Here is a 15,167-nt window from a genome sequence, read left to right as displayed (position 1 = left end):
TCCTGGGATTACCTGATCCATGTCCTGTCAGCCCTCTGAGCAAGGACCACATCTGTTCATTCATTGTTTCCCCAGTACTGAACATAGGGCCTGGCCCAAGCAGACATGCCAGTAAATTTGTTCACTAGATGAGTGCTCAAAAAGCAGCAGCTATTGTTGCTGCAACATTCCAAGCACAAAGCTGAAAAAGCATAAATGAAAGCACATTTATGTAGAAGATGTTTAATGCAATCAAACACAGTGAACAATATTGGAGTCAGTTCAGTTCAAATTAACTTTGTGTAACAAAAACCTAAGAAGCCTGGAGGGGGCCACTGTTGGGGTCAAAAGGCAAGTCCCTGCCCAGAACAGAAGGACACTGACTTCAAGGCGACCTTTCTCCCCATCCCAGCTTCGGGAGAAGCGGCCACACCTCTGGGCTCTTGAAACAGGTCAGGCCCCAACCTCCACGCAGGAGGCAGCGCAGAGTCAGACAAAGCCATCCAGGGTCAGGGTTCTGCATCCTCAAAGCGGGGCTGGCCCAAAGGGGCTGGAGCTCAAGACACGGGGGACTATGCCAGGGACAGGGCGGGGATGGCAGCCCTGGAGAACCAGCTCAACAGGCTGCTTTGGGTGTAGGTGGGCCAGGGCGTTCTGGTCCTGTGGCCCACCTGCCCCCACCCCCAGCTTGGTTTGCTCAGATGGACGACAGTGAGGAGAGTCTGGTGGAGCTCGAAGGGCGACGCTGTCTTGAGCTTGCCTGGGGCTGGGACAGAGCCGACTGCTTTGTTGATGAAGACCTGTGTGTGTGATCCCCTAGCTGTCCGAGAGAGGGGATGGAGGATGGGGCTGCAGCTCTAGCAGGGGACCTTTCCTGCAAACAACGTCTGGTTTTGGCTACACTGCGCTTACTCTGAACAAACAAAGCCTCTTAAGGGGTGGGAGGCAGTCACCTCCGAGGGGCAGAGGAGGGTACGTCGAGCTCAGTCTGGGGCCATCTGGGGTCCCAGGAGCAGGCACAGAGGAAGGCCGTCTGGCAGAGGTTTCCTGCTACCCTTCCGGGTTTTTAGTTTAACTTCTGGTTAACTTCCTGCTTCAACTTCTGTGCAGGGCCGTTCCTGGGTTCAATTTGCAGGAGGGAGCTGATGTCTGCAAAGCTGGATTTATAGTCCTAATAGAAGAGAAAAAGGGCGTGAGGATGAGACCAAGGAGAGGTGGGGACAGTTGCTGAGACGGCAGAGGGCTTTCCAACCCTAGCATGTAGGCCTGCCCTGAGCTACCCTGGGCCCCCAGATGACACCAGGGTGTGGCAGACACCGCCTCACCCTGACTACGCTGTGGATGTACCACCACAGGCACAAATGTCTGCAGCTTAGCTGGTTCCTTTTGGTTGGGATCTTTTTACCTTGAGTGCCTTGTAGGCTTGAGCCCGTCTGTAAAGCGCCTTCACGTTCTTCCCATCCAGCTTGAGGGCTTCTGTGCAGTCCTTCACTGCTTCCTTGTACTGCTTCAGGACCAAATAGCAAAGCGCTCTGACAGGGAGAGACCGTTCCAGAGGTTCGTCACTCTTAGGGGCCCCCCGGAGCCAGGAGGTCATTTGAGAAAGGATCCTGATTCGCAAACACCTACTCTGCTGCCTGCTTTCCATTTTCGGACCTCACGACCACCCTAGCCCATTGTCACAAGTGAAAACGCTGGCTCAGGGGTGGAGTGGCTTGATCGAGGGACCACCGCTACCGAGGGGTAGACTGGGGACTCGACCCAGAGATCTGGAGCTCAGAACTATGCCAAGGGGAGGGCAGGAATGGCGGCCTTGGAGAACCAGACTCCGACCTCACTTAGTTCGATCATTTTGTCTACTTCAAGCTCCCATACTATGCTCTTTCGAGCAAAGAAAAGGCTTCCTGAATCTTCCTCCTGATAGAGTAAAAAATTAGCCTTAAGAAGAAACAAATACTGGATTCTAACGATATGTATGCCGACACGTTAGGGGTGAAATGTAAAGGTGTCTGCATTACTCTGAAATGTGACAAAAATAAGATCGACTGATCACTAAATAATAATAAGCAAATATAACGATGTTAGTGATTTTAGATGGTAGGTATGTGGGTGTACAATTCTTTCGACTGATATTTTGAAGTTTTTCATAATAAAATGTTGGGGGGAAAACAGTAAGTCAGGTACAGCCATACAATCAAACATTCTGCATCTATGGAAAAAAAAAAAGTATGTGTGTATTTCCACCTCATTCAATTCTAATCCTTTTCTCCAAAGACAGTCATTAAAAACAGATGTCTTGGAGCTCAGTTAGTAAGTCCTTCCATTTCACTCCACTATTTCTGAATGGGTGCAGAGTAGTCAGTTGGCTGCACCATAATTTATTTTTGATTACAAAGAAGTCTGGGAGACAACATGAGTGAATGAAACGGAACCCAAGCTTTGTAGCCACAAAGACCTGGCTTTGATCACAGCTGTACTACATGTGAGTTGTCTTCCTTTGTGCTCATTAATTCATCTTTCTGAACCTGTTTTCTCATAGGTAAAATGGTACCATGACCTAACCTGGAGAATTGTTGTGAGTACCCAATGAGAGTCTCAAAGTTCATCCGGGGCCAGGCAAGCTGTAGGTGGCAGGGACCAGGGTGGTGATGTCCACTTGGCTATGAACCGCACAGAGAACTGAAGCGGAAGATAATGCCCTGGTCTGCACAGATGCACGTGCACTAGGGGGAGCATTCGAATGGCATCTAGGATGTGGTATAATTTTAGCCACAAAGGGTGGATAACTCAGTTTTGTGTATAGTTATCAGTTCTCTAAGTTAAATTTATAAATATGATGTAACCACAATCAAAAGCCCAACAAGATACTTTTTGGAATTTGTCAAAATGATACTAAGGTTTAGCTGGAAGAGCAAACACGGGAAAAAGGCTGGGGGTGCTCTGATTAAGGACAAGAAAAAGATATTATAAAGCAACAGTAATTAAAACAGTGCCGGCACAGACACTTCTGCATGTATTTAAACATTGTCTCAAAATGTGGTAAATATCCAGGAAAATGGGTTAATGGAGGTCTCCAGCAGCATGAGGTCAGCAAAGCCAGAGCCCAGAAAAAGGATATTTAGAAGATGAAGCTGTGCAAACATGAAACAAATAGGCTGCAAGCCTCTTTTTCAGGTTAGCCTGGCAGACTGAGGCACCCTGATCCACTCAGCCAGTAACACCATGGGCCCAGTACTTAAGCTTTAAAACGAGTTCCCTTCCCAACTCACTCGGCAGCAAATCCTGACCCGAACTGACACGAGGCTAGGCTTTTTCTATTCCACCCATGTGAATGTGGAATCTCCTTAAGCTTCACTGCAGAAATGCTAACAATGAACTTCGGCAAGCTGCCCCAGACCCTAAACGTTATTTGGTTAGAATATGGACCATATCACCTTACTAAAATCTGAAACATTTTATCCCAAGAGTTTTAGATAAGGGATAGGTGAGCCTATAGCAAATCCGAGGTTTCTGAACTAAAGAGGAATGCGTGTATGTTGGCAAGGAGGGAGAAACAGATTTATAACATTTATAGGAAATGTTTTATAAGAAATGTCTGGATCAGGTATGGTCCCCCTTGCTGAATGTTTCAAGCTTCTGACAATGGAACTGACAGATCTTATTGGAGCCAGGTCCCAGTTTGTCTCCATCATGTCCTGGATGCGTGAGCTGAGGCAAAGCCCTTCCGCCTTTGAGCCTCTTCACTTTGAAACAGGAAGACCTCTTATTACCAATGCCTCTGAGCTTTCTTTCAGAGCAGTGACTCCTACACAATACAGGGATGCTTGCAATGTCTGCCACATGGTGACTAAAACGAGTGTGAATGCATGTTCTGAGTGAGCTACGGCATACTGACGCAATGCCAGGGATGAAGAGCCCACCACAGTTCAAGAGAAGACTATGGGGCGGAATATCCCATGTCCTGAAATCCCCCAGGCCGGCAGCTGCGGGGAAGGTACCTGTTGCTGTACGTGGCGGATTCCAGGTTACTAAACGAGAGGCTTTCACTGTACTTCTCAATAGCTTTCTTATGGTTTCCCTTCTTTACAAGCTCATTGCCTTCTTCCTTCAGAACTCTGGCTCTCTCCACATCCCCAGCAGAAGGCACTAGATGCAAATTCAGAAGAGGAAAAAACCATGGAGCAGGTGCCTGACAGAGATCGACAAGGTCTCTTTGGCACCGTCTTGTCTAAGTCATCTACAACCCTCTCCCCGCAGAGGCTTCCTACGCTGTTTGTAAAGCATCATTCTTAATCAATGAGTCCCCCAATTAATGGCTTCTGGAAAGTTTTTCATTCAGAAGAGACTGGGGCGTCCTGGTATAAACATACATGCACATAACATACACACGATAAAAAACAATCTGAGTTCCGACCTTGGCCTTGCCACTTAGTAGCTGGAAGATCTTGCGTGACCTACCTCCTCTGTGGGACCTCAATTTCCTAACCAATACAGTGGGGGCAACACCCACTCTACACAAAGCTGTTGTCAGGATGAAATCTGAGAAGACATGACAAAGTGCAGAACTCCCTATGAACTTAAAGCAGGAGAATTCGTAGTAAATTAACAAGTGCTTGGTAAAGCAGGTGTTGCTCCCGGGCTCTCAGGAAAAAGCAGAAGAGTCTGCTGCTCCTCATCGCTATTTTGGTCTGAGCCTGTGAGCATCCTCCTCACCTAACACAGGCAGCTCTGCCCCAGCGTCCAAGGAGATGGGAGGGAGGTGAAACTCAAGCTGCTCTTGTTCCAGCCCCAGCTCCAGTATCACCTGCTTTTTGAATTTTTAAAAACTATCTTTATAAAATACTAAGTATTTATGACGAGGATAAGGTTTTAGAAGTAAAACTAGCACCCTTCAACTCATCCCTCACCTTAAGAGACAGCTCTGTGGGCCCCTCCCCAAACCAATCTACCCCGGGAGGATACCATAATCCCCATTCTGTGCATCCTTCCTTTTCTTTGTTTTTGGTAGTTTATATACCATGGTATCTATAAACCGTTTGTTATTTACTTTGTTTTTGAACTTCATGTAAAGAAACACATAGTTCTATGTATTCTTCTATGACTTGTTTTTTTTTCCCGTTAAAATCATATTCCTGAGATTGATCTGTGTCAATGCATACACCTGTAGTTCATTCATTCTCACTGCTGCAATACCACTGATTTTTTCCATTCTATTTATATAGGAGACCTTTATTATTTCCCATTTTGTTTTTTGCTATTATAAGCATTCTGCTAAGAACATTCCCATACATGTCTCCTGGTGCACGTGTGCATGAGTTTCTCTAAACGCAGAGCCGGTGGGCTGCAAGGTACACGTAGCTTCGGCTGTGCCCCAGCTCTGCGACACACCACACGCTGCTGTCACGCTATGCCCAACGTTCGCCAGCAGCCTCCGTGCATTCACTCTCTGACTCTCCCCAGTGCCTCTGCCAAGAATTCCCGCTCTTTCGCCCCTTCCCGTCTGCAGAACTCACGCTTCAAGGCCCCGCTCAACATGTCACCTCCACTGCCACCTCCTCTGTGAGCCTTTCCCTGACTCCCCTAAAAGCCCAGGCACATCCATTCCTATTCTGAATCCCCAAACACCGAAGACTCTAAAGCACTGTCCCTCCTCCCGTGTTTTAAAATGCTGTTTGTGTGTCTCGGTCCCTCATGGGACCAAGAGCTTCTTGAGGGCCAAGACAGCCCATCTCGTCTGTGTCACACATATGGCTCAGTGACTCTGAAAGAATGAAATGAATGGTAGGTGCACTGAAGCCACTTTGTTCATTAGCACCCCACATTTTCATTCTGGGGAAGAGTGGGGAACACTTACCAGGCTCCCACAAACCAGAGTGAATGCTACCTGTGGCCGGTGCTTCTGCACCGCCTGTCCTCAGCGCCCAGCTTGCTGAGCTGGGCTAATTCCCCTGGAGCATTGTGAGGGCGTCCAGTGAGCCCCCGCCCGAAGAACGGCCTGTTTCATACAGTCGAGGTGGACAGTCTCCCATGTAGGGCTACCTGGCTTCGATCTCCTTTCTCTCATTTCTCTTCCTCTAAGGACTTGTACAGTGTGTGTGTTCCTGGGGAAGCATCATCCTCTAGTTGTGAAAGTGATGCAGGTGGCTTTGGGCTGAGCTAATCACAAAATCTCAGCCCCTGGTCACAGGGACTAGTTCAGGGAATGGCCTATGACTAAAGAGGCCAGAATAAATCGAGAAAATATGTGAGTTAGGGATATGGGCAAAAGAAATCCTCTCAGATAAAAAAAGTTTTTCTCTTTCTCTGGGTCATGAAGGATGGATAAGGATGTGAGGCCAGGAACTGTTATAGCTGTTTTACTGCCAGGAGGAAAGATTGCCCAAGACAAAGCTGGCACGTGCCAGAGAAGAGAACTAAGAGAAGTACAAGGACGGAGTCGGAGCCTGATAATGTGGGGAGCTGCTGGATCGAACCTTGCCTGAACCCGAACTCTGCACTTTTCAATTACATGAGTCAATAGAATCTCTTTAGTATTTTTTCCATGACGAGTTTTCCATTCTTGCAACTAAAATATCTGAAATGATACATCCCACATGCTGCCAGAAAGGCAAAGGGAACTATCACTGTATCCATACGTGCCAGGCTGGGAGTTCAACGTGCCTTACGTCACTTAGTCCTCACAGCTGCGGGGTTTTCTCACCACCCCCACTGTAGAGTTGAGGAGAGAGTCTCTAGAAGGTTAAGACTCTTGTTTGAAGACTATCTTTATAACTCAGCTTAAACAAGGCCAATTTTTATAGGATTTCTCTAAAGAGAGTGGCTATGGGGAGACTACAACACTGAGCAGGAAGTCACAGCTTACCTTTGTTCTTTGAAGTTGTGGTTTCTTTGGATTTGCTTTTAGCTTTCTCTTTGTGGTTTTCCGAAGGTAAGGAATCCCACCTCTTCTGAGCTGAAACAGGCACCAAGGGGATCGAGGGCAGCTTCAGGCGCCACTCAGGCCCAAGTGAGTTCATGAGGGCTCTGGTCATCCTGGAAAGGCAGGCAGGATAACCCGGAGGCTTCCAGCTGGGTCGAGATGTGCCTCCTTTCACAAACTGAACGGAGGTGTATGAGAGCCTGCGTCATCCCCCTGATCTGAACCATCTCTTTATATCCTCCTGGTATGTAGCAGGAAAGGAACAGTCTTATGCCCCCATAAGTCTTCTCAGGTCGGCTACCATGTTACTCCCTCCCTGCCTGGCCCTCACTTGGTCACACTATGTTAACTTCAAAGTGACGATCTGTTGCTTGTTAAGTGTACTTAAACCTTACCTTATCCCCAAAGGACCACACATTCCCCCACAAAAGAACCATGTTTTATATTAACGGATCTATTACAAGGCCATGCCCTGTGATCTGGCCTCCCCACCTCTCCTGGGCTGAGCTCCTCACCTATAGCATCATGTGAAATGGACTTCTCACAATTTCTGTAATACATCATGCTTGCTCACTCTTGCACCCTTTGTCCTGGCTGGTCTTTGGCCCTAGATCTCTCAGCTCACCTCCTCTGGAAGCCCTCCCTCGCGCCTCCTCCTAGCTGGTTAGGCACCTCCTTTCTGCCCCTACAGCTCTGTGTGCGGCCTCCCACCCAGCACTCATCCCTTGTTATGTGCTTGCCCATTAAGGACCAGTGTTCTCCAAGAGACCAGGAGCTCTGTCAGGCAGGAAGAGGAATGTCTCAGGCAGCAGCCCAGGAGGCCCTGGTGCAAAGTCTGGCACCTAAGTGGCAAATTTTATTGAATGATAGAAACTAAAAAGAGGAAAAACACGTCAAGCTGGAAATGCACTAAACACGTGTCATGAAGTCCAACTGAGGGTTTGCTATTAGTGTGGTGTTTGGCTTTCTCACAGCCCATGCAAAGAGGGGAAGGAAATATGATCAGTTACACAAATGAGGGAATTCTTTGGATAAAAACAAACAACTGCCCAGAACACCACAAAGAAACTTCACGCAAGGGGCCTCGTGAAAGGGTTGTAGCACAAGGCCCTGAACCATGTCCACAAACAAAATCCCTACAGCCTCGTTTACCAGCTGCTTGTGCTTGGGTCCTACTTCCCCCGCTCTAGGAAGCTCTTTGGAGCAAGTGGAGTCTGCATCTCTTTATTTCAGCACTCTCACTGAACCTGGCACAATACCTTAAACCGAGCTCAATAAATTACAAAAAAAAAAAAAAAAAAAAACACACAAAAATATCTCAGGCTCACCTGTTGATGCCTTCCAAGGCTGCCTTCACACTGTCATCAATCTGCAGCACGGTCTTGTAGTCAACATAGGCCAGGGGATACTTCTCCAGAGCCTCGTAGGCTGATGCTCGTCGCAGTAAGGGTTTCATGCTGAAGGGAACTAAGGCCAGTGCGCTAGAGCAAAAGGCAGGAATGTCATCTAGCTGCTAAGTCACCAGGGCTCCTCCCGCGGCTCCTTCCAGGCAGGGTCAGCTACTGCATGCAGTAGATAGGAGGTCACTTCCAGCAGAGAGACACTACTGAAAACGTCAAACCTCAGGAGAGGGACTTTTCAACTTAGACTGAGTAAAGAAAGGGGAGAGGGCAGAGAACCACTAATATTGTGAAATTTGTGTGCACATGCATCAATGTTCATTCATACTGTAATCCCCCCCTCCCCGCCCCCAAATTAAGAACGAGTGCCTCGTAGCTTTATGCCTCTTTGAGTTTCTGCAGAGTTGTGGCCCAGGGGAAGTAATGAACAGGCTCAGGGGTCAGATGGAGTGGTGTTTGAAGTCCACCTCTGCCACTAACCATGTGACCCCAGGCAAATCACCTCATCACCTCAATCCTGTGCAACCCAGTTTTAGCCTGGGAAGCATAGAAATCTTACCCTACAGAGTGGTCCTGAGGACTGCAAGAAAGAAACCTAGCACAGGGCCTGGTACAAATCAACTCAGCACAGGCTCCACAAGCAAGCTCACCTCTCTTCTTTTCTCCCATCTACTACCAGGGCAATGATTCTAAGGCAATGTCACAGGATATCAGATCTGAGGACACATTAATGAATGTGTGCTAGTTTAGCAATGACAATAGAAGGCAGCATCAGACTGGCTTGAAGAAGTATACTCAGGCTCCTCTTCCGAGCCCCGAAGGCACCCCAAAGTTACCCTGACCACTTACGAAGTGCAATCTTTGATGCAGTCTCTGCAGTTTCCATCTTTAAAGTAGCATGCTGCTCGGTTGGAGTAGAGAACACTTTCTTCTTCAAGGTCCGAAGTACCTGCCCAGGTGGAAGCAGAAAGCATGAGATTAACAGGCCGGGAAATGGATGCCTTGGAGTCATGGATGCATTCACATTCTGAGCTCTCAGCTTTGGTAAAAGGAAGCAGAGATGACTATAACCTGATCAGGCTTGATGGTCCAATGGGCTGGCAAGTTTGTTATTAGTACATGGGAGTGAGAACACCAAGCATCTTCTCATTCTCTCACTCTACTACTAAACTTGGCATCAGGCAAAAGATAAACATGAAATAGCTGGCTTCTGCCTCAAAAAAATCCGTGCTATAACTATTTAGGGGTGGATGTGTGTATTAATTTTATTACAAAAAGCATATAAACTCAATTTAAAAAGTATGATAAAGGGATTAAATGAGTGTTGTGGGGACACAGACAACAGAGATTGATTCTATCCAGTTAAATCAGAGAGGACTTTGCCAGGGAAAAGTCCATTGGGTGTAGCAGGACTGTGGGGAACTTAATGAGGGGAAGGACTCAAGCTCCCCAACGGGGAGAATTATCAGACATTTCTCTAAAGGCAGTCCTCACCCTCAGCAATCTTGGAAGCTCCAGTGGCCATGGTGATTTTCATTTTTAAAAATAATTTTTCAACCACTGCATACCCACTGGCAAGGGCCATAATTAAAGAAAAAAACAAAAACAGGAAACTATCAAGGTTGACCCAATAAGTCTACTCCCAGGTATATACCCTAAACAACTGCAAACAAGCTCTCTTTTGAAAAGTGTGAAACATACAGAAAACAGATATTCGCTATCCATCGCTAGGCTTAGCAAACATTCTGTTTCCAACCTTTTTGATTGTTGATATGGCCAAAGCTCCGCTCATCCTCATCCTTTACCCTGTACTCAATCTCCAGATTCCCAGATATCAGCACAATCCTGAAGCTGGTATGTAACATTCTCATGCATGTCTGTCCACCTTTATTATATATGTAGTCACAGGTAAGATATCATTTTATATCTTTTAAAGCTTTTCCTAGATGATATCTTATTGCCTAACCTTCTGCAACTTGACTTTTTCACTAAGTACCAGGTTACCATATCTTTCATTCAATACCAACAACAACAAATAATTCTTTTTTTTCTTTTTATTTTGTTAGGCCCTGAATGAGACAGCACAGTATAGAGATAAGTAAAATATATCCTTGCCCTTAAGGAACAAGTACAAGTACTCGAAACTTGTAATCCATCTAAAGTCCCCAGAGAATGGGTGCTCAGAAGCAGCAGACGCAGGTACGGTAGAAAAGACAAACAAACCCACAATCCAGCTTGTGATCCTGCACAAGTCACTTGATCCCTCTGATCACATGTGCTCACCTATCACATGACACTATCATTTCACAAACTTGCTGGAAGGGTTTACTATGTTACATTGCGTCCTGCTCTTTTTTTTTTTTTCTTTTTTTCCTTCGGCAAGGTAACCTTTTCGGCTGACTTCACATATTGACAAGAACTTGTCAGCTTACAATCCCTTATTTCTTATTTTTTATGCCTACAGCACCTGGTCTTCCTAGGCAGTCTCCTATCCAAGTACTCTCCTTCCAGATCAGGAAAACTGATTAGAGAAATCAAGGGACTTGCCCATGTAGTATGTAGAGAACGATGACAACCCAACTCTCATCCCTTCACAAATCTAGACACCAGGCCAGCCCTTGTAGGGACCCAGAATAAATCCCTACAAAAGCACAAGCTTTTTCAGGCCAGCTAGAGCAGGATGAAAGAAAAAGGCAGAAATATCAATATCTCAAATTCCTCAGTGACTTCAAGTGAGGCTGAGATGAGCAGGTCGACTGTTCTAGAAAAAAAAAAAAATGAGGCAAGAGTGGCTTGAAACTGCAAAAGTCCAAACTAAAAAAAAGGCAGCAATTTTGAGAGGATTAGGGGAGAAGTCCAGCAAAATGATTACAAACTTGGACTTGGGACACAGACTCATATTCAAATCCTGCCTACAAAATGTCTTCATTATGTAACCCCAGGGTAGGCAACTTAACCCTTTTGGACTCCTCACCTATCAAGTGTCTTAGTCACAGGTTACTATGAAGATAAAAAGGGACAAGGGCTAGCACATGGGAAAACACTTGACAAATACTAACCATGAGAAAAGGAAGGGAGACAAAGGGAAATAGGTACTACAGAGAAGGGCTAAAACAGTTTGGAGAAGAGGTTTTAGGGAACGGGCTGTGGTTGGTTGAAATAAGCTGGAGGCTGCAAGAACTGATGAGAATATGCTTCTTCTCTATTTAAAACTCCCCAGTAGCTTCCCCTCAGGGAACAAAACCCAAACTCCTCACCCTGGCCTTCGTATAAAATGTCTATACAATAAGGTTCTGTGTGTCTAACTGACCTTAAATCTTATTACTCCCTCCACTGGCTCACCATGCTTTGGCTCCTGGAACACACCCTGCTTACTCCATCTGGGTGCCTTTCTACAGGCATACCTCAGAGATATTGAGAGTTCGATTCCAGACCACTGCAATAAAGCAAGTAGTGATCTTCTTGTTGGTGGAGAGTCTTGTCTTCCATTTGTAAAAAAACACAGCACAAGTGAAGCACGAGAAGTACAATAAAACGAGGCATGCCTGTGATTACAGTTCCCTCCACATGGATGAAACGCTCAGCACACAAAACTTTGCGCACCTGGCTACCTCTCGTCATCAGACATCACCTCAAATGTCACCTCTTCTTTGACCTCCCATTCTAAAGGAGCTCCCTAGTCAACTCTTTATCACACCACCATATTTGTCTTCTACAATAACCCTAATCATTATTGGACAGGTCTTGTTTACTAGTTTAAGATCCACACTCCTCCTCACCAAAAACAAGAATGTGCAATCCTTGAGAGAAAGGACCTTTTGTCTTGTTACACAATCAGTACATACAGGTGCTCAACGAATATTCACTGAATTGAAGACTGGTTGAGGAAAAGGAAGGTTGAGCTATCCTTCATTCTAATCCCTCATTCTCAGGGATTAGAATGAGGTCTGAATAACAGGATGGGGACCAACAGAACAGTTAAAAAGCAGGTAGCTCACACCTATCAGGATGGCCACTATCAAAAGAACAGAAGATGAGTGCTGGTGAGGATGCTGAGAAGCTGGAACCACTGAGCACCGTTGGTGCGAATGTAAGATGGTGCAGCAACTGTGGAAAAAACTATGGAGGTCCCCCCACCCCAAATTAAAAATAGAACTACTATATGATCTAGCTAGTCTACTTCTGAGTATATATCCAAAAGAATTCAAAGCAGGACCTTGAAGATATCTGCACAGCCACGTTCATCACAGCATTCTTCACAATAGCTAAGAGGTGGAAGCGATCCAAGTGTCCATCAACAATGAATGGACTTAAAGAGTGGTATTACCATACGACGGAGTATTATACAGCCTTAAAAAAGGAAATCCTGTCACATGCTATGACATGATTATAATGTCCTTGAGGACATTATGCCAAGCGAAATAAGCCAGTTATAAAAGACAAATATTGTATGACCTCACTCATTTAAAGTCTCTAATCAAAATCACAGGTATAGAAAGTAGGAAGGTGGATACCAAAGGCTGGAGGGCAGGGGGAGAATTAGCACTCAGTGGGCATGCAGTTTCGGTGTGGTAAGATGAAGTTCTAGAGATCTGCTGCACACAGTGTGAACATACCTACTCAACTCTACACTTAAAAATGATTAAGATGGTAAATTAATAAATGTTTTACCATAAGAAAGCGATAAAACATCTATGAATACAGAAATGTTTCTGATATGTGATTAAGTGAAAAAGAACTAGTAATAAAGCCATGTTACAATTAAAAAAAAAAAAAAAGGCAGAAAGAGCCAAGGAAGTTTCTCGTAAAATGCCAACGCTGGGAATGGGAGGGAGTGTGGTGGAAAGGCCTGGTGGGGCAGCCCACCGTCTGGAAAGGAAAAAACCCAGGAAGGCAGGGAAAGAGCGAGGTCTGCGTAGATGGGGTGCAGGGAGATGGGAGAGAGAAGCAGCTTGGGAGGTGAAAAGAGGGGAGGGGGCAGGGTCATACCTTGCGCCTTCATCAGCTGCAGCGCACGGCTGTAGAGCGTGGCGGCCTCGCTGAACTGGCCGTTGCGGAAGCTCTGGTTGCCGGCGGCGCGGAGCCCGTGCACAGACTCTGAGAGTTTGGGGGCCATCCCGGGGCCAGGCCGGCAAACGCGGGAGCGGGGTGCCGCCGTTCCCGCCACCGAGTCTTGCTTGCGGAAAGGCGTCTGAGCGGAAGGAAAGGCTTTAAGTCCAGGGTCCCACTGCTAACTTGACAGAGAAGGGGCGGGACGGATCGGGACGGGGTGGGGCCTGCGCCAATCGGTGGCCCGCAGCGTCCGGCGCTCTGTGCACAGCGCATGCTCAGTTTGGCGTTTACGTTCCCGTCAGCTATCTCCTTGGAGCTGCGCTAGGCACCTTGGGGTGCTGGAACGCAATAGACGAAACAGTGAAAGAGGCCAGGCCTCTGCTCGCAGGGCGCTTGTATTCTAGTGGGACCTGACAAGGAATTAACTCATGAGCAAAGGAAGAGGATAATTTCGTAATGTTTTTGAGCACTATGAGGAAAACAAAACACTAATGCATTAGAGAAGGACCACGTGGGGACCGTTTTAGATAAGCGGGGGCAGGGGGGACAAGCATCTACGAGGGACTAATAATTGAGTAGACACCTGAAAAGATTTAGGGAATACTGTTCCAGACAAAGGGATAGCAGGTGCAAAGGCACTGAGGCTGGAAACTAACTGGCACCTAGTGTTCTATAGATACTGACTTCATAAATGAATGCCTGATAGATTGGTGGAGGATCTTTGCTGAGGGAAACCAGCTCATCTTCTGCCTCATCTGACTTTATGTCCTGCTTAATAGTCCTTTTTTTTTTTTTTCTTCAGGCGAGGCAACCCTTGGTTGACCTTACAGAGTGCAAGGACCTCGTCAGCTTACAGTCCCTTATTTTTTACGCCTACAGCACCTGGTCTTCCTAGGTGGTCTCCCATCCAAGTACTAAATAGGCCCGACCCTACTTAGTTTTCGAGATCAAATGGGATCGGGTTTGTTCAGGGTGGCATCGCCGCAGACCAACTTTTTTTTTTTTAATTGTTTGTTGCTACCATCACCTGTGAAGTGGTTTCTCTTGCTTCCTAATATTTGCTTAATGCTTTCCTACCTTGGATTTTTTTTCCCAAACACCTTTTCGCTTTCCTTATCCTGACTCAACCTATAGTCAATGCAAACATCATCTCTGAAAGCTTTTCATAATGACTCCTCCCCCTTCCACTATAGCCCTCCTCTGCTCCCATTGCCCCTGGGGTTTATCCCTAACTTAGCATGTATCACTCTGTGATTGTCAGTTTACAGTTTTTCCCAAAGAATCTGAGGTCTTCAAAGGCAGGAAGTAGGTCTTCTTTACCTTTGTCTCATCAAGACCTAATAGGACCTGGCACCTAACATGCATTTATAAAAGTTTGCTGACAAAACCCTGGTCCCTAACCCCAGGAATTTAGTTATAATTATTTGTGTAAACTCTTAACCCAGACTATAAACTTTCTGAAGATTGAGTAGCTATTCCATCAAAATTCCCTTAGCCCAGCACGGCCCCCGCGGAAGACGGAAGAATGACCACCCAAATGGTGGGGAAACCAGATGAGACACACTGCTGGCTATCTACTCAACAGCCTCCATCTTTGCTTCCAGAAGTCTGAATTTTCCCTGAGATTCTCCTAGTCCAGGACATTATTCAGGATTTCTTTAAACTGTCAACTGAAGGTCTTCTGCCAATTCATACCAACAGAAATCTACCATTTGGGGTGCAACAAAGGGGGGACTTCGGTGAAAACAACTCAATTGTGAAACAGCTTGATCGTGAGGTGGGCTTGGTGTGAATCAGCTCTGGTGACATGGTTCTAG

At 46.3% G+C, this 15,167-nt stretch overlaps 1 protein-coding gene and 1 pseudogene across 2 annotated transcripts; both read right to left on the bottom strand.

Annotated features, from left to right (window-relative positions):
• Window positions 1-206: 206 nt before the first annotated feature.
• On the bottom strand, window positions 207-13,546 carry TOMM34 (translocase of outer mitochondrial membrane 34). Of its 2 annotated transcripts, none has more exons than XM_016152403.2 (7): window positions 13,288-13,546; window positions 9,148-9,247; window positions 8,227-8,379; window positions 6,842-7,047; window positions 3,978-4,125; window positions 1,385-1,511; window positions 207-1,150 (listed from the first exon to the last, which is right to left on the bottom strand). In XM_016152403.2, exons 1-7 carry the CDS (start codon window positions 13,412-13,414, stop codon window positions 1,046-1,048), a joined length of 966 nt encoding a protein of 321 aa, XP_016007889.1. In that variant the 5' UTR covers window positions 13,415-13,546; the 3' UTR covers window positions 207-1,045. The 2 variants fall into 2 exon arrangements, with proteins under 2 accessions (XP_016007889.1, XP_016007890.1); XM_016152404.2 differs by having other exon boundaries at window positions 6,842-7,011; window positions 13,288-13,544.
• Window positions 13,547-14,220: 674 nt separating this feature from the next.
• LOC118610131 lies at window positions 14,221-14,339 on the bottom strand (annotated as a pseudogene).
• Between the last annotated feature and the right edge of the window lie 828 nt (window positions 14,340-15,167).

The sequence above is a fragment of the Rousettus aegyptiacus genome, unplaced genomic scaffold (assembly GCF_014176215.1).
Source record: "Rousettus aegyptiacus isolate mRouAeg1 unplaced genomic scaffold, mRouAeg1.p scaffold_m13_p_12, whole genome shotgun sequence".
NCBI classification, from domain to species: domain Eukaryota; kingdom Metazoa; phylum Chordata; class Mammalia; order Chiroptera; family Pteropodidae; genus Rousettus; species Rousettus aegyptiacus.
The sequence above is the reverse complement of the archived record's forward strand: the minus strand, read 5'-3'. Positions and strand labels throughout refer to the sequence as shown.